Source organism: Podarcis melisellensis (genome assembly GCF_964234715.1).
Source record: "Podarcis melisellensis genome assembly, chromosome: 1".
Lineage (NCBI taxonomy): Eukaryota > Metazoa > Chordata > Lepidosauria > Squamata > Lacertidae > Podarcis > Podarcis melisellensis.
In genome coordinates this window covers 81,320,536-81,348,076 of record NC_138528.1, presented here as the reverse complement: position 1 = coordinate 81,348,076, position 27,541 = coordinate 81,320,536, and the positions used below count along the sequence as shown (strand labels likewise).

At 46.2% G+C, this 27,541-nt stretch overlaps 1 protein-coding gene and 1 long non-coding RNA gene across 5 annotated transcripts; both read left to right on the top strand.

The window, feature by feature from the left end:
- Positions 1-165: 165 nt before the first annotated feature.
- LOC309366937 lies at positions 166-3,823 on the top strand. Its single transcript, XR_014166919.1, has 3 exons — positions 166-309; positions 2,756-2,909; positions 3,703-3,823. It is a non-coding gene; the product is annotated as an uncharacterized lncRNA (long non-coding RNA).
- A 10,333-nt stretch (positions 3,824-14,156) lies between these two features.
- Positions 14,157-27,043, top strand: LOC309366513 (immunoglobulin lambda-1 light chain-like). 4 transcript variants are annotated; one of them, XM_081905188.1, is made up of 7 exons: positions 16,243-16,755; positions 16,930-16,995; positions 18,617-18,936; positions 21,694-21,754; positions 23,782-24,117; positions 25,573-25,698; positions 26,769-27,043. In XM_081905188.1, exons 1-7 carry the CDS (start codon positions 16,680-16,682, stop codon positions 26,774-26,776), a joined length of 993 nt encoding a protein of 330 aa, XP_081761314.1. In that variant the 5' UTR covers positions 16,243-16,679; the 3' UTR covers positions 26,777-27,043. The 4 variants fall into 4 exon arrangements, with proteins under 4 accessions (XP_081761315.1, XP_081761314.1, XP_081761317.1 ...); XM_081905189.1 differs by lacking the exons at positions 16,243-16,755; positions 16,930-16,995; positions 18,617-18,936 and adding exons at positions 14,157-14,243; positions 14,399-14,730; XM_081905191.1 differs by lacking the exon at positions 16,930-16,995 and having other exon boundaries at positions 16,246-16,755.
- The last annotated feature ends 498 nt before the right edge of the window (positions 27,044-27,541 follow it).

Here is a 27,541-nt window from a genome sequence, read left to right as displayed (position 1 = left end):
CTCTTGAGAAATAAATGATGGCTTCTGGGATACCCTAGCACTAATAATAAACAGCAGGGATGAAGGATGCAATCTCCTTTATAGCACTAATGCGTTGGCCCTCTGCCTCCTCGTCTAGCCAAGACACTCATAGAGAGGAGTCAGGAGGAAGTGTGGGCCTCTTTGGCAACCGCCCCTGCTTCCCAAGGGAGGCCCATCTCTCCTTGCTGTGGGATCCGCTGACCTTGGGCTGATTCACACATGCTCACTCATCGCGATCACTTGCCAACTGCAGCATCAGCAGCTGCATGTGCGAACGAACTATCCCAGGTATGTAACCTTCGTGGGCAGAACTTCCACATAGCAAAGCAAAGTCACACAGTCTGCATCAAGTGCAGGGAAACAGCTGTTTCCCTTTCTGCAGGGAAAAGTCAGCTCCATGCTAAGAAAAGGGCAGATCTTCCCGGAAGAAGTGTGACCTACTTAAGACAGTGTGGTCAGGGATCACTCCCTTCCACCCTTTCCCCTCTCTGCTCCTTCCTGAACCCGTGCCAGGTTGATTCATAGCATGAGGCCACACCTGACACCTCTAAAATTCATGATTAATATTTTCCTGGTGTTTTTAAAAAATTCTTTTTATGGCGGCCCTCCCACAATACAAACACATTTTCTCCTTTTATTTCAGAGATGGTTTATAAAGCAGCGTTTGGTTTTAATTTAGCTCCCCCTTCTCCCTCCCACCCCCGATTCAATCCATAGTTGCTCTTTGCTGCATTGAGATCCTGCCTTGTAACTTTGGCCTGATCTGCATCTCTGGGCCGGAGGCTGTTGTTCTCTGGTTATGTATTCAATAAAGCCCTCCATTGGTTCTACATAATTCACCCTGGTAAAATATATTCTCATTCAACAGTACTGCAGAGGGATTTGAAGCAGCCCATCTTAGCACCGGTTTCAATATGCACTTCATAGTGACTCATATGTCTTAATGGCTGGCCCATCTCCTTGAACGTCTTTAAATCTTGATTGCTCGCTCTGGTAGTCAGGGCATTGATTAGCCAAAGGAGCAATAATATATACTCACCACTAAAATGTTTTGAGAGCATCTCCCTCTACCCTGTTAATGCTGGGGGCTGGGGAGGGGACAGCTGGCATGGAGACAGGAGGAGAATAGAACTAGCAGCTTAGCACATCAAAGGGTGGAGCGGGGAAGGGGCTTAATCAGTTTATATTTATTGCATATTTATCCCAGGCTGGATTCCAGTTGCTCAAGGCAAGTGCACACATAGGTCTTTTTACCTACACAATAATAACCTTTTTTATGGAAGGTGAGAGTGCAAGATCACCATGCAAGCTTTGAGCTAAGCATCGATTTGAAGCTAGGGTTGTGTATGCACCACATATTTAAAGCACACACACACACCCCAAGACTCATAGGAACTGCTATTTAACCCTCAAATAGCTACAGTTCCCAGCACCCTTAGCCAACTACAGTTCCCAGAATCCTTTGGGGTGGGGAATGTGCTTTTAATATGCTTAAATTGTATGATTTGCCCCACCTAGTCCCCCAGATCATAGCCCTCTAACTACTGAACCACATCAGCTTCCAAAAATATCACCCTCTCCTCTTGCATGGGCTCTGAAATGGTTTCCCATCCAAGGATCCACACCTACTTGACTTTAGAATTACTGCAGCATCAGGTATTCCCTGACTATTCGCTGTACTTGAAGGCCTCATTCAGCCCCGTATTTTTAAAAAACGAGGGCAGCCAGCATGGGAGAAAAGTATGATGAAGAAGAATGTGAACCATACTATAAGGAAGGAGCTGGGAATGGATTCATTTTCTGCCCACAAGGAATTTCATTTTATTTGTCCAGAAGAAGAGCTATTTGTTTCCCAATGGGAAGGATCCAGGAAAATTATGATGGCAGAGATTCCAAACATGGCAGAATAAATCCACACACCATTCACCTATGCAAAATGTTAACAACTAGATCCTTTTTAATCCTTGAAGAAACTAACAGGAAAACAAAAAGGGAAATGTCAGAGGGGGGCAGAGGCATATCTCGGGTTCCTTGTGCCCTTGGCAAGGAGCTGAGAGCCAGTGTGGTGTAGTGGTTAAGAGCGGTGGACTCGTAATCTGGTGAACCGGGTTTGCGTCCCCGCTCCTCCACCTGCAGCTGCTGGGTGACCTTGGGCTAGTCACACAGTCTCTCAGCCCCACTCACCTCACAGAGTGTTTGTTGTGGGGGAGGAAGGGAAAGGAGAATGTTAGCTGCTTTGAGACTCTTTTGGGTAGTGATAAAGCGGGATATCAAATCCAAACTCTTCTTCTTCTGTATTAGAAGGTTAGAGTGCAATATAGTGCAAACTTTGAGCTGAGCATGGAATTTGAACCTTCTCTCCACTCTCCCTCCCTCCCCCCCCTCTCTCTTTCTCTCTCTCTCAAAAAAAGCACTTTATCACAATAGCCACCTTAGAAATTACTACGTTTTACACAACCCAGGTACTCAAAGTGTCTGCAGTGAGGAGAGGAGGCGAGGAGGAAGGGCAAAAAAATTGTCATGAGGAGGAAGGGAAGCTTCTCCCACTTTTGATTTTGCCACAACAGTGGCAACATGTCACCACACACATGTGTCCTGCACACCATAGTCTGATACGTGATTTGTGTGCCTCTGGCAGGAGCCAATCTCGCCAACCCCTAGTGGTTGAGAGGGCTGTTCTGGCCAACAACTTCAAAGCCTTGGTTACAGCTCGCCCTTCTCTTCACCCACCCAGGAGCCATAGAGATTTGGGGACTTTGCAAACAATTGAGGCTTTCACCTGAGTCAACATGCCTAGAATCGGACTTCTTTTCCACTGACTTGCAGGAACAAGTCAAACCGCAGAGCAGCGAGAGGAAGTGAGGGCTGAGATGTCAGCGAAGAGAACGGTAAGTGCTGAAGGGTGTCATGAATTAGCCTCAAAACCACAAGCAGCAGCAGCAGCAGCAGAGAAGCAGGTGCTGCAGAGGAAGGCAGCAGGTGTCAGTGAAAGGGCAAAGCCTTTGCAAAGGAGGCACTCAGAGTATCCAGGGCCGGCCCTACTATTAGACACAGTGAGGCAACCTCAGCCAATCTGCCTGACCCCCCACCCTGCAGCCCAGGATTAAAGGGAACATAAACAAAGGGTGGTGATGGTCTATGTGAGAAGCTCGCTCATTCCATCATGCCATTTTGATTAGGCTTCCTAAGGTATTGCCTGTTGGTGGCACTTGTGTCTCAGCTCAGGTTCTGCACTAGTCTTTTTGCTTAACTCTTCACCCAATAGGAAAGAGCCCCACCCTGTTGCTGTGGGGGCAGCACATCCTGCCTAACCCCGCCCCCTCCACCCAACTTCAACCATTGCAACCATTGCAGGAAATTGAGCAGCTTCCGGTTTCTTTCCAGTTGCTGTTGCAGCCCCAGACTGACATGGCTGCAGCACCAGCTCAGTTCTCCCATGGCTTCTTTAAACTCTGCTCCCTCTTTTTCCTTGTAATCATTTGGTGTGGTGAGCATGGGCCTGACTCTCAAACTCAGGTTGGTGGCCTGGACCATTGCCATCCTTGGGGACCCCTATATCCTCCAGTGTGTCTGGAACTGGTCCCTTTTCTTACTTAACCTCCCTTGGCTCAGTGAATCCAGTCTCTCTCCAGGGATTTTCTTCCACAGCCCCACCTGATTTTGCCCTTTCTCTCCATTTAGCTTCGTTGGGCATTGGAGCTACAGTGAAGGTCACCCAGGAGCCTATCTTCGCCAGCATGTTGCAAAAGGGCCGCTGGACACTCAACTGCTCCCATTCAGAAATCTCAACCTACAATTTCTTCTGGTATCGCCAGCTGCCTGGGAAGAAAGAGCTGCAGCATATTGGGAGCCTCTTTGAGTACAATGAGAAGCTGACCGAGTCAGAGGGGTGGCTGAGTGGGAATTGGCTGGAGAATGGAAAGAGAATGAGACTTGTTCTTCAAGGTCCTCAGTCTAGTGACACAGGGCTGTATCTGTGTGCTGTAAGGGACACTGTGAAACAGGCAAGAACTGCGCCTGGTGCAAAACCGAGTGCCAGCATCAAACAGCCCCAGCTCCTTCCTCGTGCTGCTGGCACACTCCCAAAATCTCATAAGTGCAGTATCACTTCCCACAACCAGTGGGCATACTGGTGCCATCATCTGCATCAGGGACACACAGCGCAAGGAGCAGTCCTGATGTCAGATGTGCACAACATTACTTCCCACAATCTGTGTACACTGATGCCATAATCTGCACCAGGGTTCCCCAACCTGGCACCCCCCAGACGCTTTTTTGAACTACAGCCCACATTATCCCTGATCGTTGGGCCTGCTGGCTAGGGCTGATATGAGCCCAAGTCCAACATGATCCAGAGGGCACCAGGTTGCAAAAGGCTGATCTATGCCACACACACAGCAGCCAACTCAATGCAAAGACTCAGTCACTTATCACCTGGAGAGGCTGTTCTCACTGACACTGTTATCTTCCAGGTGTCTGCTGGGCCCCACATTCCAGGCCAATTCACTCATATCACCTCCCTTGATAGCTCCTCACTCACTTCATTACTCACTACCTCTGAAACAAAAAATGCAGGTAGGAAATTATTTTCCATTGCACTTCAATCCATCAACAGTACACACGTGCTTTTTGAAGTTTTCACTATTGATAACCAAGCTAGTTAGCTGTTGCAGGCAAAGGGTGGTCATGGAGAATACAAACTGTTTTCTGGATTTCAGAGGCTTTTCTAAATCTTTATTGCCTTGTGTGTTGTTTTTTTAAAGGGAGATATATGAATAATTACATGCAGGAGCCAGATGGCAGGAGATATTCACACTTCCCCACCCCCTGTAGAATATACAAATCCCCACTCCCAGAAAAGTGCTAGCAACCAAGCAGTTGGAACTGGAAACTGATCACAGTAGAGCTGAAGGCTGTGTGTTTAAATATTATTCCAGCCTTGGTGCAGGCCCAGTCCTGTTGTTAGACAGGGTAAGGCAAGTGCCTGAAGAGCTCACAAAAGGGCTCTTTGCTATTTAATTAAGTTTTGTTGGACATTTACTGCCAGGGAGGGAGAGGGGTGCTTGTCTTAAGTGTCATAGGTTATTGTCTCATAGAGAAGAAGTTCAGAACTTCTCCAGATGTTGTTGGACTCCAGCTCTCATCAGTCCTGGCCAGCAGAGCCAATGGTCAGGGATGGTAGAAGTTGTAGTTTAGCAACAAATGGAGGACCGCCCCCATCTTTGCTGTGTAGAGAAAGTGAGGGGGGAAATGCTAGTTTGAATGCTGCCCCCTTCCCTATTTAAATATTTTTAGATTAGTAAAGGTAAAGGGACCCCTGACCATTAGGTCCAGTCGTGGCCGACTCTGGGGTTGCGGTGCTCATCTCGCTTTACTAGCCGAGGGAGCCGGCGTACAGCTTCCAGGTCATGTGGCCAGCATGACTAAGCCGCTTCTGGCGAACCAGAGCAGCGCATGGAAACGCCGTTTACCTTCCCACCGGAGTGGTACCTATTTATCTACTTGCACTTTGACGTGCTTTCAAACTGCTAGGTTGGCAGGAGCAGGGACCGAACAATGGGAGCTCACCCCGCTGCGGGGATTCGAACCGCCAACCTTCTGATCAGCAAGTCCTAGGCTCTGTGGTTTAACCCAAGGTGCCACCCGTGTCCCAGTCTTTCTTAAACACTTTCCTAAGATCAGATGTACATTTTAAAAATATCACACTGTTCAGGGAAGAAACCATTTTAAACCATGACTGCCATATAAAATTCATACGAAAAGTACATTCTTTTAAATATTTATGAAATCTTGCAAAAATATGTGTGAATTTGAGCAAGCAAGAGAGGATAAAACATTTGCAACAGTGGGAAATCTCTCTCACATGTTTTCCTGTGGACCTTAGAGAGAAATGCTACAAAAATGCTATCTAGTTTCTATTGCACCCCTTTAATTATGTTTAAAATAAATAAGAACCACAGCCAACTTGTTGGAAATGTCAGAAAGAGAGACAAACTGTACCTATTAGAGATGGAGAATTGATCTTCTATATAATCACCACTATTAGAACCACATACATACACTAATTAATGGTGATAAATGAAAAAGACCCAAACTACTGAAGAACAGCTGGATAAAAATATGAAAACATGATTCAGTGACCAAAAAAACCCAAAAGCCCTAATTATGTTTGTGCTAAACAAACAAGACAGAAACGGGAAGGATTCACCAATCACTGGACAACTAATTAATTTCAGTAATGCTTGCAGAAATTATACAGTGGCAAAGTTAATTTCATTCTTGAGCTTGGAGATCATGAAGGCGGCTACCGAACTGCATGACATTTGATCTGGGCTCCCTCACTTCTAAACTAACTTATCTACTGCCTCATATAGCATATGCCCCCAATAAAATGTATGCCTCATACTATACTGCTAATGCATTAGACCTGGAAGGCCTGGGTTCAAAACCTCACAGCCATAAATAAAACAAATCAAGGTTGGATCAGTTGTTGGTTTTGTGGGCCGAGGCTGGGCCAAGGCAACATTCTACACCAAGGATCGCTGGATTATTCCAAGCCATGAAATTATGGAAATCAAGCAAAATTATGAACACACAATTATGAATACAAGCAAAATTTGTCCATCTAGTTCAGTACCATCTACACTGACTAGCAGAGGCTCTCCAGAGTTTCAGACAAGGAGTCTTGTGATTTTGTCTTCTTTTTCTGCTTTTGCCTGCCAAGGAGAGATGAGAAGCTGTGCAACACACTAATGCCTTGAGTACTGTAGTTCCTGCTCTGTTCCCCAGGGATATCTGACATCTCACAGGCACTGCCCACACATTTTCATGCATGCCTTTGCAATCCTAAGGACTAAAAATGCAGTGTGATGGGAGAAGCAGGGAAGAAAACATGCAGCCCTCACTCTAGGGTCAAAGGTTTCGGAGAAGCACCTGGAATGGAGAACGGCATCCTCTTTGAAACTATTTATAGCCCAGAAGCAGGTGCAGCGAAACCACCACAATCCACCGGCTTCCTTGGGAGGAATCAGAAACGCAGGGGAAGAAGAAGATATAAAGAGCTCTGTGCTGAGACTGTCCACTGAAACCCCATCTCTGCTCAATAAAGAAATGAAGCCATGCTGGGCACAACATCTACATACAGTGGATGCCTTTATTCAAGTGCATCTAGAGATGCAAAGGCCTGGAGGGAAACTGAAAAGTGGTGGCAGGTGGTCCCCCCCCCCCATTTTGCAGAAATAAATGGGGGAATTCAGAAAAATTGTGGGGCACACTGAACCTTTGCATTTCGAGGTGCATCTAATGAAACTGGGGTTGAGTCCACGATAGCTCATGCTAGAATGATTTTGTTTGTTTTTAAGAATCCTGGATTGTTTTTGCAGCAGGAGATTAAGACGGTGACCCCAAATAAAGTGTTATGACTTATTTATTCATCGAAAGCATTACGAATTCACCCCTTAGCCAAGAATGCTCTCACAGCTGCTTACAAAAACCAGTCGTTGGTCCCTGCTGAAATGTCATGAAACAGTGAGCAAACATTTGAGTCCTCTAGAGCTCTTCATCCAGCTGGATGTGAAACACCAGTGCTTTTATATCAGGGCAAGCAGTACTCTTTTGTTGTTGTTAAAAAGTGTGACACTTACTGCGACAACTCCATGGTGAGTACCAGCACCTATTTTTCTAGAGAAAAAGCACTGTGAAATGTTATGGGGGGGGGATGCTGGCAATGTTGGAGCCTAATCTAATGAAGCCTACAATCGCCTTCCATGTTCCACTTCAAGTCTGTGGCTTCCATGTAAACTCTGTTAGCTTTGGCATCAAGTCACCCATTTCTCCCCACCCAGTTCTAACCCCCAGCTTGATGAAGAATTCTGGAGAATTGCAGAAGCTTGCTCATTCTATCACAACATTTTGAGGTGGTTTTGATGGTGGATTAGGATCTGCTCTAAGCTTCTTGCTCAGCTCAGAACCCAACAGAAAGCAGTATTACCCTGCCTCTGTGTGGGCAGGACATCCTCTCATGAACACCTGCACCCATGACAGGAAGTGAGGTGGCTTCCAGGTTCTTGCCAATTCCTCTCTCGACCCCAGACTGACATGGCTTCAGCCCCAGCTCAGTGCTACCAAGAATCCACTAAACTCCTCTTCCTCATTGCTCTGTGGTGTGGTAAGTTGGGCTTAGATATCCCTGTTCATTGAAATATGGAATAAACAGCGCTATGCAGTGGCACTTCTCTGGCTGAGCTCTTTTGCCTCTGTTAATCCGCAGTCTCTCCCCAGGGACAGCTCTCTCACATTCCCTCCCTGATTTTCTCATTTTCTTCTCCTCAGCTTTACTGAGTGGTGGAGCCACAGTGAAGGTGACCCAGGAACCATCCTTTGCCAGCTCCTTCCAAGGGGGGAGACAGGAATTCAAATGCTCACTTTCTGGCAGCAGCAGCAGCACCTACCATTTCTTCTGGTATCGCCAGCTGCCCGGGAAGAAAGAGCTACAGCCTATTGGGACCTTGTATTATCATGGTGATCAGCTGCAGGAGATCTCTGAACACATCCCAAAGGACTGGCTGAATGGGAAATGGCTGGAGAAGGGGAAGAACATGAGTCTTGTTCTTCAAGGTCTTCAGCCTAGTGACACAGGGCTGTATCTGTGTGCTGTAAGGGACACGGTGAGACAGACAGGAACTGCTGCTGCTGCAAAACTGAGCGCCAGCGTCAAACAGCCCCAGCTCCTCCCTTGTGCTGCTGGCACATGCCCAATATCATGTACATACAGTATCACTTCCCACAACTAGTGGGCATGCTGGTGCCATCATCTGCCTCAGGGACATACAAGGCAGCTCAGTGCACGCAGGGCCAGCGCTGAAAGCAACCCTTCCACTAGTGCAGAATTGGTAGCACATGATGCATTGCAATGGGTTTAGAGATTAGTTGAGTTCATGTCAGAGGAAAGCCTCCTGAGACTTTCTCCATGCAAGCATGGTGAGTGGCTCATCCACAAAAAAGTATAGGCTACCACTGTAGTGCTTTGCACTAGGAACTGTAATAACGAGGGTTCAAAACCTACTAAAATGCTGTTGGAAAAGTATATAGTATTCTTAACAGTCCGTTACAAAGGTGTGGAATGGATGGCAAAGGTGTAAGGGGTAATTCTAGACTCTGGACTTTATGAATCTTACAGAGCGTAGTTTAGCCAGGGTTCCTGCCCCGGGTGAAGCTTATAGACGGGCACCATTGAGGCTCCCAGCCTCCCAGCATGTCTGGGCTTCAGCTGGAGAGAAAGATGAAAAAGTGAATGGCAGCTACAAGCTCCTTCCTTCCACTTTCCCAATGAAGCTGAAGAAGGTTCATTTACAAGGTGACACAGGGAGAGAGAGAGTTGTTATTATTATTATATCTATATGTTTGTGCTGAGGAGAGCCCAGGGACATGCCATTACCATTGTTGTCATTGTTTTAACCCTCATAGCAGAAGGAGATCAAAGGAAGGGAAACTCAGTGCAACTCTGTGCTCAGGGGCAACAGTCAGATGACTAAATAGGGTTGCCATATTTGGAAGAGCAAAAAAGAGGACACATTTGCTGGCTTCTACTTTTAACTATGACTCTCATTTTGCATACCCATGAAAAAGAGGATATATGACAAGCCCAGCCACAACCATCAACAGAAGAGGTGCAAGCCTTATCTTTTGGTTCACCCAATTGCTCTCAAATAGAACAGAAGTCCATATCGCGAACAGGCACTTAAAGCAAGACACACACACAGAAGGGTTTATTCATTTATTTCACTTATTTATAAACCACTCAATCATCCAAGTTTCAAAGCAGTATACATAAAGATTACAACAACAAAAATATACAGTGGATAAGCCCAAACCTATCTGCCGACCCCTCCCACTCATACCTATACACTCAATACCTACCTTCAATACCCACTACCTTTCCCCTCCCTCACCCTTCCTACAGACCTGCCCAATTCACCCTTACAATCTTACCCCAAGAACACACACCCCATCCTCACCCTGCCAATGCCAACCCCCACCAGCCCTACACAGCCACACAGATCTCAAACCAAAATAGGGACTTATTTACTATCACCCTTTTAGAACCATGACACTAACCGAAACAGCACCCACTCACCCCTTAACTTAAGTCATTCACAGGCAAAACAAATATAGAACCAGTCTAAGGGTGGCGCCAGAGCGTGCCATGTAAACATCACACCCCTTTTACCCAAAACCTCACAATGTTGATACTACGACTGATAATCCATGTGCCACAGAGGCTCCCGATGTTGTCTCACTGACCATCTCCTATCCTAAGCGACAGGGGGTTCAGCCTGTTCTTAAACAGGGTTTTCCATGTCACTTGAGACAGCCCAGCACCATATTACAGGTCGGTAAAGCCTTGAGAATGGGAGAGGCTCTAGCTCCTTTGTTGACGTCATGACAGGAGCTACACCTCTTAAAGCAGGGCAACTGAACCTTTGCATGAGTCACTTCCAGAGGCCTGTTTATTGAGCATTCATCTAGAGTTGTTTGTGAGGAGGTTATACAACAGGTTGTCAAACAATTGTTACCCCATACTTTCTAGTGGATTCCCCCATTGCTTTACTTATCTCAGAAAGTCTGATTGTCTTGGGGTGGGGGGAAGAAGCAAGTTTGTTATTATGCAAGAGTGCCAAATCCACTTGCATGCAATAATTTGCAACTGAATCCCACCTGCAGAAAAGTGAGCCTGCTTACTAGAGACCCTTCCAGCTGGGAATCTCATACTGTGCTTTGAAGCTCCCACATCTGTCTTCCCTGCCATATTTCTCAAATTAGTCTGGATTCCTTGCCGGGAAGGAAAGCTCTCTCTTAAGGTTGTCAACTAACACAGAAAAATGCTATCTGGAATTTAACTGTGTATCCTATGAAATATGCATACACTTATTGCAATATATATATATATAAATCTCAACTAAGGTGCGTTTTCCGAGGATACAGATTGAAAGAGGCAGTTTCTTAAGCGTCAGGAAACTTGCTCAAATTTAATATGCCTTCTGCTCATTGCCAGAAAAGGAAAAGCCATTTAAAAATATATTGTCTTCCTCAATTTTGGGAAAACAAAATTTTCCTATTATAGCAACGTGCAAAAGGGCTTCAAAAATGAACATATTCAACTTCCATCACTATTATGGAAACACTTGTTTTAAAATATGTGTTGACATGTATTTCAACCTAGCATGCATATATATATATATATATATATATATATATATATATCACTAATGCTGTCACTTTCAGCTGCCTGTGCTTCTTATTGACAGGAGTTTGTTAGCATGTTTTTTTTTATTTAAAAACCCCCACACAGAGTGCAAAGCATCTGCTAGGGTAGGATGCAAACTGTTAGGAAAAGTCATCCTTATGTTTTGCCTTTAACATCTGGCACAGAGGAGACAGCCACACATCTGTATTGCCTCTCCAGCAGCAGGGTTCTCAAGCCAGGCATCTTCCTGCTGGTAGTCTGGAGGAATTTTAATCAGCAAGCAAAGCTTTGATAGATCAAACCTATTAGCCCTGAACCAGCTGAAGTTAGTCACAACATACCGTTGCTCCTGTTGTTTTGATGGGACGATACAGCTCAATTCTACTTAGCTGGCACAGAATTCCAGTTAATTGAGTCGGACTCACTCTGCATATTAGAAAGGTCTACTTGAAGGAGACTAACTGAGCACATTTGTAAGTTCCCTCAGATGAACAGAAACAACTTTCTAGTGAACACACCGAGGATCTGACAGTCAGAACTACTTTTTCACTTGGAGAGTAATTTAGCAATCAGATGTGTTGCATTGGATCCGGACTAAATAAGCAGTGCACAGTGGCAGACGTTGGGCTGTAAAATTTCAACAATGCCCTGTGCAATGCCAGAATTGGGTACCCCACCTCTCACCTTCCGTTGTTCATCATTGTCATGGTGCCCCTGTGGCAACCTCTCAGCTCAGCGCCCAGTGCAGGCCAACCAGTTGTGCTCCCCTAAATCTGCCTGTGCTGTGTGTTAGTCCCACTGAAATCAGCAGTGCCTGCATAATAATAATAATAATAATAATAATAATAATAATAATAATAATAATATAATTTATTATTTATACCCCGCCCATCTGGCTGGATTTCCCCAACCACTCTGGATTTCCCCAACCACTCTAGTCATGGTTAACTAGTCCTACTGATTTAAAGGGATTAAAGCACATGAGGGCTTTCCCTTCCATCTTTACTAAGCTTCCAGTCTAGATCAGGCTCCTCCTTTCACTTCTGCCCATCCCCATTACCAGGCAGAGGCTTTCCTCTACCTTCTAGAAGTCCACTGGGTCTGCTGGCATGGCCCCCAGCTTTCCTATTCACAGAGCTGTTCACTGTGATCATCAGCCTGATTTTTTTTCTTTTTTTCTTTTTCCTTTTTCCTTTTTCCTTTTTTCTTTTTTCTTTTTAGAAGGCATGGTGGTTAAGTCAATTGCCCTATATGCAGTGGTGGCTGATGTCCATTAGGATTGGTGAAGGTAAAGGGATGGAGGCCAACAGTAGGTGGAGCTAGAGCCAGTGACAGGAGCCAATGACTGGCAGAGCAAATTAATTTTAGTTATTTCCCCATCCTCCTCCCTGCTGAGTTTTGCAAAGGCAACAGAGAGACTGAGCAGAAATAAGTTGACAGACGACACCACCCTCTGGACTGGTTATAAGTAAGAAGGCAGACAGGTGGAGGCACTCTGAGGGCCGACTGAGGTTGGTGGGGCAGAGCCCCATCTGTCCTAATAGACCAGCTTTCGCTGCATACACAGTTTTGAAATGATCCACCAGTTGCCATGAAAGGGATGGGAAATGTTGCATGTCCTCACCAAACACATGATTTCCTTTTGCTCCAGCAACACAAAAATGCACCCAGTGTTTTCTATTGCCTTTGGGCCCATGCTGTGTGTTACATACACAAATATAACACAGTCCTGCTGCAAGAACCAGGCATCAACCCTATGCAGAAAGGAGCTCTGAACACGGCACAAAATTTGCAACTCGCCTTGTGCTCTCTGCTCTCAAACCTCTATCATTGTGCACCCAAAAATGTTGCTTCCTTTTCCATCCAGATTATCACAGGGACACCCTCCTTTGCAAACTTGCCACCGGAACTGAATTCTAATGCTGTTTTATTTGTCTCCTTCCACCCTTTCCTTTGCCACACACTCACACAACTAGAAGGGCATCGGGTGTCTGTTCAAAACACTTTTGCATATAATTGATAATGTTTATCGCTTTATTTATTAATTAATTGCATTTAGGTCCCACCATTTTCTCCAAGGAGCTCATGGTGGAGTCCTTGGTTCTCCTGATTCTCATTTACTCCTCATAACAACCCTGTGAGGGAGGTTAGGCAGAGAGGCAAATAAGAGGCTGGCTTGCATATAACGCTGTAAGTAAAATGTTTTAGATTCCTTCCTCTTTAATAAACCTGCCTGTTGCATTGAGGATTCTTGTCTCTGGCTTCCTTTTTTTCTCTACATAAGCTGCTAGTACTCTGGGAGGCCCAGTGTCCCAACATATAAAAGATCCTCTACATCTTCAAGTTGCATTCCTGTGAGAATGCAAACCCTCACATAGGGAGAAACACCTTCACCACATGTGTTAGAGAATAATGTAACTATTACAGAACAATGCTAATTGAACTGTAGTGAGCTGTAAATTCTTTACAGTGGTACCTCTGGTTACATACGCTTCAGGTTACATACATTTCAGGTTACAGACTCTGCTAACCCAGAAATAGTGCCTCGGGTTAAGAACTTTGCTTCAGGATGAGAACAGAAATCATGCGGCGGCAGTGCTGCAGCAGCGGGAGGCCCCATTAGCTAAAGTGTACTTCAGGTTAAGAACACTTTCAGGTTAAGAACAGATCTCCGGAACAAATTAAGCATGTAACCAGAGGTACCATTGTATTTGTATCAAGAGAGCACTGAAATGACAAGAAACTAAACCTAAAAATGACTTGTCATTTGGCCCCTTATTTTATACACATACACGAGAGAGAGAGAGAGAGAGAGAGAGAGAGAGAGAGAGAGAGAGAGAGAGAGAGAGAGAAACCACTGGCATCCGTTTTTCTCCCACTGGCAGTTGCTTCAAGGCTGAGATGGCGGCAGGGCTGCCTCACTCCCGCTGTGGGCTCTTCCAACACCTGCTCTTCTCCCTCTGGGTCCTGCAGGGTGGTAAGTACCTGGCGTAAGTAAATGGCAAGGGCACATTTGGGCCCTCAGTTAATCTTCAAATGCCACTTCCAGGACTGTCTCCCCTTTGTTTCAAGGTGTCCACAGTCCCTGGCGATCTCTTACTAATTTACAGGACATCATTTCTCTCCTCCTAGGCCTCCGAACCAGCGTCTCTGGAGTGAAAGTGGCCCAGCACCCACCACTGACCAACAAACCAGAAGGCGAAACTGTGGAGCTGAGCTGCAACGTTGATGTAGACAACTATCAGTTCTACTGGTACCACCAACGCCCTGGACACACAAACCTAAAGCAACTTGGGGTTATCAAACCATTTGCGATTAGTGAGGGGGACACATTGGAGGAGAAACCAGGTGGCGAAATAGATAGTCGTCTGAGTGGCAAACGAGACGGCAGAACAGCAAATTTGAGTCTCCAAGGCCTCCAGCTTAATGACACAGGGCTGTATCTCTGTGCTTCAAAGGACACAGTGACTGTGGCAGCCCCAGGAGCTGTCACAAAACTGACTACCAAACAACAGTACGTCTCTCAACGTGCTGCTGAGAAACACATCCTCTCTGTGTATGAGGGGATGCCATTAAGGCATGTTGTGTCCTGGGGGCCCACTGTCCAGCTCTGTACAAATTGTCTCTGCCTGTTTCTCACACCTAGAGAGCCAACAGGAGCAGTTCAAAGGCCTTAATGGGGAGACCCACAACCCAAATTTCTTCATGTGCCTGAGAGTCACGAGGCACAATTGTGCTGCATCTGCCACCCCAATAACCCCACACTTCACACAGATCCTTACTGGTATTTCATTTTCTTGCTACAAACAGACTTCTCTAGTCCCTGCTTGTCTCCAGTGGTGGTTGGTGCCCGCTGGGTCTGTCAAGGCATAAGGCAGAGAGGGCAACAGAGGCAGAGGCAATGACAGGTGGAAATTCGTCTAGTTTTGTCCCCCGTCCTCTTCCCTGCTGCATTCTACAAAGGAAACACTGAGGATGTGTACACATTACCAACTTAATATGCAGCCAGGTCGTTCTTTTTCTCAGTGCAGATCAAAGCTGGTTGCAGGGGAGGGGGGAATTCACCAAACACAGTATTTCATAAGAAACAACAGGACGGATACATGAAAAATATGGATAGTGGCTATTCTTGTGTGTCCACTGCTTATAAGACTGATGTTGGGAGTGCACTGGATGCAGAGGAAACAGGAGGGTGCACGCAGGGTGAGACTAAGGAGGGGGAAGCTGATAGCCAGACACCCACCCACCCCTCGGATTGGTTGTAAGTAGGAAGGAAGGCAAGTGAGGGCTGGCTAAGGGCAGACTGAAGTTGGTGAGTCACTGTGCCCCATTTACCCTAATGGACCCCCTTCCACTGCTTCTCTCCCACTGTCTGAAGCCCACAGGAGTTATAATGCTCCTTCCCAGTTTCTGATTTGATCCTGGATCGTCCTGCCTTTCCTTAGGATGTCCCTATTTTTATCTGAAGGTATGGAGTTATGTGGCCCACCGAGCCATAAAGATAAGTTAACTATACAACTTTTAGAAGACATCTGAAGGCAGCCCTGTACAGGGGAGTTTTTTAAATAAAAAAATGTTTATTATGTTATTATATATGTTTGAAGCTGTCCAGAGTGGCTGGGGCAACCCAGTCAGATGTGCAGGGTATAAATAATAAAATAATATGAGAAATGAGGTTGCAGGGAACCAGGCAACCAGGCAGACGGCCTTCTCGGTAGTGGTGCCCGCCCTGTGGAACACCCTCCCATCAGATGTCAATGAAATACACAACTATCTGACTTTTAGAAGATATCTGAAGGCAGCCCTGTTTAGGGAAGTTTTTAATGTCTGATGTTTTATTGTATTTTTAATATTTTGTTGGAAGCTGACAAGAGTGGCTGGGGAAACCCAGCCAGATGGGTGGGGTATAAATAAATTGTTGTTGTTGTTGTTAACCACATTTTCACTTGGCTCGCATTCCCCCAGTCAAGGCTAAGTTGATTTTAAAATTCACAAAAAACATAACCGAATTCAGATCCAGTTTCATACTTCAGGTGTTTCCTAATGAAGAGTTTTCTGGAGCTCATTAACACTGAACTATATTTATAATCTGGACATTGGGCAGTTTCTTAAATATATCAGAATAGTTTCAAAATTGATGCAATGGTGTAAATTGCTGATTGAACAGATAACTTTTACTCATGATCTGTGCCAAGCTGCCTTTGAATGGAAAATAGAAACTAAACATAAACACACACAAATCAAATCTGCCATTGGTGTCCTCTTTTAGGAGAGGGAGGGAGGGAGGGAGGGAGGGAGGGAGAGAGAGAGAGAGAGAGAGAGAGAGAGAGAGAGAGAGAGAGAGAGAGAGAGAGAGAGAGAGGAAACCAGCAGCATCAGTTTTCCTCCCACTGGCAGTTGCTTCAAGGACGAGATGGCGGCAGGGCTGCCTCAGTCCCGCTGTGGGCTCTTCCAACACCTGCTCTTCTCCCTCTGGGCCCTGCAGGGTAGTAAGTACCTGGGGATATGAGGCCAAGGGCACATTTGAACACATTGACCTATTATTTAAAAACCACTTGCAGGACAGGGCTAGTTCACTGACCGTCTCCCTTTTGTTCAGGGTGTCCACAGTCCCTGGTGCTCAACTATTATTCATTGATGGAATATAATTTCTCTCTTCTTAGGCCTAGTTACCAGCAACCCTGGAGTGAAAGTGACCCAGCACCCACCAGTGGTCAGCAAACGGCAGGGTGAGACCCTGGAGCTGAGCTGTGGCGTCAACCAAGCAAACTGGTTTTTCTATTGGTACCGCCAGCAACCTGGAGAGCCAAAGCTACAATACTTTGGGACGTTCAGCACCTATAGTAGCAATTTAGAAGACGACACAAAAAGTAGCCTCGATAGTCGGCTGAGTGGCAAACGGAAAGACAATGAAACAACTTTGTACCTAAAAGACCTCCAGGTTAGCGACACAGGGCTGTATCTCTGTGCTTCAAAGGACACAGTGACTGTAGCAGCATCAGGAGCTGTCTCAAAACTGACTACCAAACAATAGTACACTTCTTCATGTGCTGCTAAGAAACATGTCCTCTCTATAAATTAGTGGCTCATTTGCCACTACAAACAGGCATTGTGTGTATTCAGGGCCCACAAGGAGCTCTGTTCAAATAGTCACTGTCTGTGGGTCTGTCAGTCTCTTTGCTTCTCTCTCACACACACAAGCACAGCTAACACAAGCAGTCCAAAACCCCTGATTCAGAGATCTACCCCGCACATGTGTGAATCACAAGGTGCAATCCTGATACTTCTGCCTCCCCAACAATTCAGCTCCTCGCACAGAATCCTTGTTGATGTTTCTGCTCATTTTCTTCTTGCTGCAAGAGAGGGGAACTGTGTATTGAGATTCCTGCATTGCAGGGAGTTGGACTAGATGGCTCTCGGGTTCCCTTCCGACTCTACAATTCTATGATTCTATCTCTCTGCTCTCAAATGCAACACTGAGGGTGTGGGTGGGTGGATGTGTACAGCCAGTGATGCTACCTGGACTGGCTGTAAGTAAAGAAGCAGGCAAGTGAGGTCAGGCTGAGGGCAGACAGAGGTTGGTAGGACACTATGCCCCATTCACTCCAATGGGCCACCGTCCATGGCTTCTCTCTCTCTGAAGCCCAGAGGAACCATAATGCTCCTTTAACAGCTGGATGAGCAGCAAACAAGCTGCCTTTTTCTGGTATGGGAGTTTCAATGAAGGGCAAAGCTTCCTTCGCTTCTTGCCAGTCACATGGCAGAAGTTGAAAGAGCTGGCCACCCCTTGGGGGGCAGCCATAGATCATAGTTATTTAAATATATAAAAACAGTTTTACCATTAATGAATTGGTGTGAATCAGTGGTTTAATAGGTGACATCTTGCTCATTAATTTTGCCGAGCTGCCTTTGAATGGAAGATAGAAGCTAAATAAAGAGAAAAGGTCTCCCTTTAAATCCTCTTCACACGAGAGAGAGAGAGAGAGAGAGAGAGAGAGAGAGAGAGAGAGAGAGAGAGAGAGAGAGAGAGAGAGAGAGAGAGAGAGAGAGAGGAAACCAGCAGCATCCGTTTTTCTCCCACTGGCAGTTGCTTCAAGGACGAGATGGCGGCAGGGCTGCCTCACTCCCGCTGTGGGCTCTTCCAACACTTGCTCTTCTCCCTCTGGGCCCTGCAGGGTGGTAAGTACCTGGGGATGTGAGGGCAAGGGCACATTTGGACCCTCAGCTAATTTTCAGATGCTACTTCCAAGACAGGGCCAGTTAGTGCCCTTATTGTCTCCCCTTGCTTCAGGTTGCCTCAGTACCTGGTGATCATCTCTCACTGACAGGACACCATTTCTCTCCTCCTAGGTCTATTAACCAGCACCTCTGGAGTGGAAGTGACCCAGCACCCACCACTGGCCAACAAACGGCAAGGCGAGACCCTGGAGCTGAGCTGCGATGTCCATCAAAATACCTATCATTACTACTGGTACCGCCAACTCCCTGGAGAGATTAATCTAGAGCACCTTGGGACTGTTTACTCTACTGCAGACAAATTGGAGGAGATTCCAAAAAACGATCTGAACAGTCGTCTGAGTGGCAAACGGGTTGGCACAAAAGTATATTTGTACCTAAAAGGCCTCCAACTTACTGACTCAGGGCAATATCTCTGTGCTTCTAGGGACACAGTGATTGTAGCAGCACCAGGAGCTGTCATAAAACCAAACAATAATACGTCTCTCCATGTGCTGCTGAGAAACACGTCCTCTCTGTACATTAGGGACATTACTTTCCACTACATATTACTAGCGAAGCATCTTGTATACTTAGTGCCCACTGGCCAGCTCTGTACAAATAATCTCTCTCTCTCTCTCTCTCTCTCTCTCTCTCTCTCTCTCTCTCTCACACACACACACACACACACACACACACACACAGCCAACAGTGGTGGATCAAATATCTCATGTGGAGACCCATATGTCTTCATATGGCTGAGTGTTACAAAGAACAATCCTGTTGGTTCTGCCACCCTAACAAACCCTCTCCTGCCCCACACACATTGTTCTTTATAATGCTGCTTATTTTCTTGCTGCAGCTGATCATCTCAGCCCTTATCTATCCTACTGATCTCTGCGCTCAGAAGGTAAAGGCCTCTTGCAGATCCCATGTTAGCAGGAGGTCCATTCCACACCACAGAGGGATCAGACTTTCCTTGTGGTGGAAACTCTCTCCTGTTTGATATCAGGCAGGTGCCACCTCTGTTGTCTTTTGGGCACCTTCTAATGAACTTCCTTTTTCAGCAAGCCTTTTAATTAGAGAGATTTCCCATTTTACATCTGTATTGGAATTGCATCCAGATGTTTTATCTCTGGTGTGTTGGCCACCACTTCACATTTCAGAAGGAAATTCTCAGCAGTTCACAAACGGAACTTTAACAGCAAAATGTTTAAGGGGGGGGTCAAGGAAATTATTTATTATAAAATTTGAATACCATCCTTCATTTGTAGATCTCAGGGTGGCTCACAGAAATTACAGCTCAGTTAACTAGAGGATCCCATGAATTGGCAGGACTCTCTTTGCAGCTCTTCTGTCTCATTCATGCTGCCCAGCCCAAATATCTACGTTTCGAAATTTATTAAGGCTGACAAGGGCTAATAGGAATTGTAATCCAAAATATCTGGAAGGCACCCGATTAAGAAAGACTGCACTAAGTTTTGCCAGTTCTCTCTCTTGAGACACACTGCCTTTTAAAGAGGCGGCTGATAAATCCCTGAATCTGTTTGAGGTACAGGAGTCCTGCCATGGAGAACTGCAAAAAGGAAGGGGTACCTCTGTGCTTACTTATAGGAGTGAGGTCCACTGAATCTAATGGAACTACCTTCAGGGGAAACATGACCGGATTCTAGAGTTTCTGCAAAGTATTCTACCACTGTGCTATACAGGGGGTCACTGTGATGCAATCTCAGGGAGTGCCTTTACAAAAACCTTCTGCCCTAAGAAAAATGAAAACTTGGGTTCCTTGAAGGGTCTAGCAAAACAAAAACAAGAAAAAGGGGGGTGGACACAAGGAAGAAGATAATTAACCCTTTCCTCCCTGAAATTATCTGCGTTTGTGTTGTATTGCTTATTAAAAGAGGTTATAGACACTTAACTCTTTCTTTGCCAGCTGTTTCACTAGGCATATCCTTTGTTTGGTTCCAAAAGGGTGTAACCAGGGAGTTCAGATGTACTTAACTCCACACGGAATCAAGCTCCGAGCAAGTCCTATTGAAATCGCAGCCAGTAGGACGCAAACAGAGGATGGGACTGAGGAAAGCGCCATCCTCTTAATGCTTTTGAGTGTCAAGTCAGCTGTAGCGGCTAAAGACACAAGAGTAAGATCAGTAAAAGTAAAGTTGGCAACTCTACTTGGGGCTTCAAAAGTGCTTCCCGAATATATGCATTTCTGCACACATTTACTCAGAAGTAAGTTGTGTTCAGTAGGGCTCACTCCCAGCTATAAAGAGGTCCTAAGACGCAACCTTAAGTGCAGATGTGGACACCCAGCAGAGCGATCTTTCGAATGGGAGGCAGAAAGGTTTGAGCAGGGAGCAGATTCTTGCTGGAGAAGTAAATTGAGAAGAGACTCCTTCTCCCCTCCCTGCAAGAGAGCGGTGTTCTGCAGCCACGAGCGAACGAGCAGTTGCTGCACGGCGCCTTCAGGGCTGCGGAAAGAAGGGCGGCTGGCTACTCGGCTGGACGGAGCGGGACTTGACTGACCTCCTAGCAGAAATGGAAGGGAGCTGCCTCCAGATCGGTATCAGTCTGGGATCAGGAACGCCGAAGCGAGAGGCGGCTGTTCAATCCGGAGCGTTCCCAACTGACTGGAAGGCTGACGATTGGAGAAACGAGAAGGAGGTGGCGGGGGCGCAAGTGGAGATCATCTCCTGGTCTGGTCCAGCAGGACACTAGAGTGAGCCGCCTCAAGTGCCTCTGGTTATCGAGGGACCGGACGGGAGGGAGCAGGCTGCCGGGAGAGCTGGGAGAGAGTTTTTGTGCGATCGCGTCCCGCTGTGTCAACAGCGCCACGATGATACACGCCGCGCCCAATACTCGACGGGAGCCTGAAGGAGGCGATGGAGGGGTCAGGGAATGGGCAGCAAACCCAAGCGGCTGCCCCCAGAGAAAAAACCCGCTGTGGGGCCTTCGTGACAGATCGAGGTGCTCCGGAGAGGTCTAGAGGGTCTCCCTCTCGAGCGAGATGCGTTCCCAGCTCTCCACTGCACTGGACGGCCCCGAGGGGCTTGGGCAGCCCTCGTCCGGCTGCTCCCTGGCCGCCTTTGGCTTGAAGCGCCGCCCCAAAGGACGCTTCGCCGTCGGAGAGCAAGGAGGGCCAGAGGGCGAGGAAGGAGCCGTCCCGGAGGGCCGGGAGCAACCGGGAAGATTTTGCAAGGGGGGCCCGTGAGGCGGCAGTGCTGTGTGAGCAAGCTTACTTCGCGGATACTGGGACGCAGCTCATAGTCGAAGGTCAGTCGGAAAGCGCTCGCGTCCACCTTCGGGGTGGGGGGAAAGCGGGGAGGGGGCTCTCACCTCCACGGCCACCCCACCGGCCACCCCGTTTTCATTATTTCCCATTAGAACAAGGCTGATTCGGTCTCCTCGACGGGTGGGGCGGCGGCAGAGGATCCAGATGGGCAGCAATTGGGGTGGGAAGTTTATTTAGATGGGGGGGGGGAGTCATGACAGTCCCTTCGAGCCAGATCGGCTTTTCTCCCACCCAAGGCACAAAATCTAACCCTCCCCCCGCCCTAGTCACTCTGCTCCTGCCTCCTTTCTCATTCCTGCTAAAAAACAAACAGACCACAGATCACCAGCGAGGGAGCCCAGATCCAGCCACTGTCTCAAGTCCCAGCTCTCCTTAAAAAAAAAAAAAAAAAGCACGTGGGGTGGGGGTTAAAATATCGAAAAGAGTTTCCAATTCGCTCCAAATGGCTGGAGTGGAGGAATGGATGTTTGCATTTTCTGCCTTGCAACGGTTCTAAATAAATATTTGGGGCTCGGGGCTGGGGGTGGAGATCCTAACCATTCCCAAACAGCGTCATTTTATACCACAGCCCATCAGGGAGTGTTTAGCCGGGTCAGAGTCCAAATGCTCTGGGCACAAAAAGTGGATCCAGTAGAGAGAGAAATTTCCCGGATACAAGAAAGTTCCCTGAGCAGCACTACCACCACTTGCGGGGCGAGTGGGGGGCGGGAGCGAAGATTGCAGTCCGCTAACATAGCCAAAATTTACTACCTTCCCCATGGGAGCCAATGAAAGCCTAAGCTCCAGAACAAAGAAGCTCTTTCTCGGCATCCAGGAGGACTAGAATCTTCAGAAAGAGATCCATTAGCTGGAACGGGGAAGAGAAGCCAGGTGGGAGGTATACCTGCTGGTTTCTGTTAGTATGGTGAGGTTTCCTCCGGATCCTGAGAGCGGGAACATTGAGAGTCAGCTGAGCAAATTGTTTCAAACCAGGAATGCTTTATTATTTTAGACTTAATTTGGCCTTATGGGCTCCCCACAGCCATGTGCTGCAGTTGTGATGCACACAATGTACACTTCTCTTCAGCGGTCCATGATTTACAACATTCCTGATAGTTTAGAGTGAAACCCAAAGAAAAAGAAAATACTCTGGTTAAGATAGAACTACTCAGACCAAGTGCAGTTTCACATTTTAAACTTGCCTGTATAGCACCACCAACATTATAGGAATAAAGTAGGTTTTGTTGCTGCTGCACAGCTGGCAATAAGTACCATTTTCTCATAGAAAGTGATTATGCAGTAACAATAATTGTGTATGTACATGCACATGCTTGGGAAGCAACCCCCTGACTTAGGCTATGTACATACCATACACTTAAAGCACCCCAAAAAACGCCCCAAACAATCCTTGGAACTGTAATTTAAGGTACTGTGAATTATACTTCCTTGAGGGGTAAACTACAGTTTCCAGGATCTTTTTTCGGGGGGGGGGGTGTGCTTCCAATGCATGGTGCATACCCAGGCTAAAAAGTCTGATTGTCTTTAAATTAGAGTAAGACAGTGTATATGTGTGTTCAAAGGCAGGCACAGCAGAAAGAAACAGATAATATCACAACTGAAGCAGAGAGGTGCCACCTTTAGAAAATCACATATCTGGGTTAACTAACCGTAGCTTCAAAAATCCTGTTTCTCATGTATTTCATAGACCTCCATGCATAGCATTGAAGCCTAATGCACTTGAATTAAGATTGCCATTGCATCTTTTAAATCTCCTTTTTAAACCACCTTTTTTTGTTTTGTTTCCCAAGTTGATTAAAATGGTATAATTAATCAGCATCAAGTCATGTGGAGTAACTGCTTATCTGTGGGTTTATTATAGAGACTTTTAAGGCACCAAGGGCAGCCTCACTGTGAACAGGCACACTCATTCCCCAGCCACTCACAGTCCCGATCACAGGGCTGATCAGCTTGGGCCTTCTGTTTATTACATGCCCTCATGGAACAAAGAAAACATCTTCTCCCTTTGCAGATGAAAATTGTCAACGCTCACAGCCGACTGTCCATCTTCTGGGTCCCGTGTGCCACAAGGACCATGTCACACTCGTGTGTGTGGCCCAGGGCTTTCCCTATGAGTGGCCCATTGATGTGAGTTGGAAGCGTGATGCGAAAGAGGTGACTCGTCTCTCTTTCGCCACCGACCCCGTCCGCAGCCTAAATAATGGCACATGCAACTTTGGGGTTTCCAGTCGCCTGAGCATGACAGCTGCAGAGTGGCAGGAGAGGCATGTGTACTCATGCCACGTGAGACAAGGGAACATAGCTGAGGCTGAAGAGTCGATGGAAAGGCAGCCGAGCCAGCAGCCAGGTAGGCAAGGACTAGGCTGGAGGCAATTACATGTACCAGGTTGGAGATCCTACATAATGGGGGGAGTAGCCAGAAGGTGCCCTCTTCCTCTTGGTGGTCAAAGGTTGAGAATACAGGGCTGATTAAAGGGAAAGCAGCAAACATTACTTCAGGAGCAGATGGTCAAAACAGGGATGTTTTTCTTTGCTGTTTTAGTTTTCTGATTAATATTCTTTTTAATTTTATGATGTTGCCTTAATTTGGATTTGTGTATGGTCACCCTGATGGATAAACAAGCAAACAAAGATGGGGAGGGATTGGGAGATAAAGTTTTATCACAACTGGAGGCTGATTTCCCTAAGGGTTCAGCATTTCTGCCTCTCCCAAATATAATTTGAAGTGCTCCTAAATGGTTGTTAACTTTAATGTATGCTAGGCGTTGAAAAAAGAATACCTTCCCACAAGAGGCATAGTGCCCAAGGTTAGTGCTGGAAGCTGAGGCAGAAAATCCTACAAAGAACTCTCCCTGAAGTACAAACATAACAATAATAAATTAAAAAATGAACAGTTTGCTGCCCTTTCATGACATCCAAAATTAGCAGTCTGAGGCAGCTGTTCTACTCTGTCTAATGGCAGGGCCAGACAGCCCTAATATATCCTATTTATTTATCTAAAATATATACCAAGTAATTCAATAGAGCCTTCAGGACAGTTTACAAAAACAAATGAAGTATCCATAAGGTTCTAGACTTCATTTTTGAATGCTAGGATGGAAACTGCAACCAGAGTGGTGCAGGCTCTAGTTATTTCCCACTTGGACTACTGCAATGCGCTCTGTGTGGGGCTACCTTTGAAGGTGAACCGGAAACTACCACTAATCCAGAATGCAGCAGCCAGACTGGTGACTGGGAGCGGCCGCCGAGACCACATAACACGGTCTTGAAAGACCTATATTGGCTCCCAGTAGGTTTCCAAGCACAATTCAAAGTGTTGGTGCTGACGTTTAAAGCTCTAAACAGCCTCGGTCCAGTATACCTGAAGGAGCGTCTCCACCCCCATCGTTCAGCCCAGACACTGAGATCCAGCACCGAGGGCCTTCTGGCGGTTCCCTCCCTGCAAAAAGCGAAGTTACAGGGAACCAGGTAGAGGGCCTTCTAGGTTGTGGCACCCGCCCTGTGGAATGCCCTCCCAGCAGATGTCAAGGAAATAAACAACTACTGTATCAGACTTTTAGAAGACAACTGAAGGCAGCCCTGTTTAGGGAAGCTTTTAATGTTTGATGTTTTATCGTGTTTTCAATTATCTGTTGGGAGCTGCCCAGAGTGGCTGGGGAAACCCAGCCAGATGGGCAGAGTATAAATAATAAATTGTTCTTGTTGTTGTTAGGGAGTTTGTGCTCTAAAAATGCCAGTCTGAAATGTCCGTCTTGGTGAAGGTGAGTGGGCCTCTCACTCTCTCTATTTTCTCTCATGTCAGCCTCAACTGTCTTGGAGTTTCAGAGCAGCCTTCATACAGGGCAGCTCATTTTCCTGCTCCTGGTGGTTAAGAGCTTTGCCTATGGTACTGCTCTGGGAATCTACACAGCCTGTAAGAAGAAAACAGGTACGAGACCCATTTTACTTACTGAAATCTGAAGGGTACAACTCCCTTGGCCACAGGGAACCATTGTTCATGTATCCAGAGGCCCTGGTAACATCCAAAGTATATAATGAAAGCCCCTACCCACTTAGTTGGAACAATTTGGCAGTATATATGTAAGTGTGTATCGGTCACAAGATTCAGCTTGTATCTGTAGGTTTGGGAAGCTGCCTGTTGTGTTTTGGAGCCACTCTGTGTCATTCCAATTTATTAATTATTTGGGACCCAAATAGATTTGTTAAATTTGTTTCCCACTCCCCATCCTATACAATGGGGAAGTTAAAAACAGCTATAACTTGTTTTCCTTTTTGTAGAAATGGATAAAGTTTTCAGCATAGGGGCCCCTCCAGAATCGATTAAACCTACCAAATTGTAGGCAGGAAAAATCCAGGTGTTTTCATGCAGGGCATCTTTACATTTTGATTTTTAAAGGGGGGACAAAGGAAAAGTATATTAAATTTTCAGATTCTACCAGAATTAGATGGAATTTGCAAGCGTGGCCATAGCTTCTAAGGGGGTAAATAGCCCGCCAAATTTCAGAACGATAGCTGCAGTGGGGGAAAGAACATGAATTTACAGGAAATATTGAAGCAAGGAAAATGTCATCCCAATAAGGATCCCATTACCCCAAGGGTCATTGATGTGAGGTGCACTCCCCTCCCCAATTTTTTAGGGTGTAATGGAGATTTCTCTATTAACTTTGCATTAAAGAATGAGTAGATCCATGGGAACAAAACAAACACTTTTTAATCCCTCCCCAAAACCTGTCCATCAAAACAAAAGATCCCTCTGCCAGCTCTGCATTCCCTCCCCTCTTGAACTCTGAGCATTTCCCAAGCCACAGAATGGTTCAGGATCTGTTTTTGCTCAAGATGCCTTGTTAATGGTGCCATCTAACTCGGAAATTTGAGAACCTTCCGCACATCGCTCTGCTTTGCTTCATATATCACTGTACACACTGAGTTGATGGAGCATCCTGCGCTGATGATCATCGCCTTGCTGGGTTACTACCTCTGAATCCCTTTCTTTTATAGGTCTCTGATGGAGCTGTGGAGATGCTCTGTGTCTTCCTGCTGGTATTGAAGCATTAGCTCTTCCTCCAGTCAAGAAACTTATCCGCTTGCAGCTGGAGGCCATTCTCAATGTGGATCCTCAATGTTTCTTCTCTGACGTTTTCCCATCTTCCTTCTCATCTGCTCGTCAATCTTGAGGACCTACATTGGTCACTTGAAAAACTGCTGAATTCTTCCTTTCCTTGAGCAAATTTCCTGTGCAACAATAAACAGAACTAGATTTTATTATCTCCGCATGACTGTGTTGGGAATTCTTAATCCAACAAGATGGGAAGCTCCTCTTGTGCACCTTTCCTCATTGCTGCATCTCTGTTTTGGGGGGAAGACACAGAAGCAGCCCCTGTTAAAGGTACACAACCTCTCTCAAATGTTCATCCATGAAATCCCACCCATATCTAATTAATTCTGGGATTGTATGCACTTCACATGTTGGATGTGGGCTGTAGTGGTTTAGTGATAGAGCATCTGCTTTGTATTTAGATGGATGTCCAATATCCAGGTGGGGCTGAGTATGCCCCCTGCAGGAAACCCATGGAGAGCTGTTGTCAGTCTGTGTAGACTAGACTCACTTAGATGGACCAATGGTCTTGTTGAGCATGAGGCAGCTTCCCTATTCTCCTGCGTCCATTAATCAGTATTATTATTATTATTATTATTATTATTAATACCCCGCCCATCTGGCTGGGTTTCCCCAGCCACTCTGGGTGGCTTCCAACAAAATATTAAAAATATAA

What these genes read in the sequence shown, in the direction of transcription:
- LOC309366513 (XM_081905188.1), top strand. Translation starts at nt 16,680, where the DNA reads ATGGCGGCAGGGCTGCCTCAGTCCCGCTGTGGGCTCTTCCAACACCTG. An exon ending in CCTCTGGGCCCTGCAGGGTA is followed by an intron (nt 16,756 to 16,929) that starts GTAAGTACCTGG and finishes CTCTCTTCTTAG; the next exon opens with GCCTAGTTACCAGCAACCCT. An exon ending in GACGCAGCTCATAGTCGAAG is followed by an intron (nt 21,755 to 23,781) that starts GTCAGTCGGAAA and finishes CTCCCTTTGCAG; the next exon opens with ATGAAAATTGTCAACGCTCA.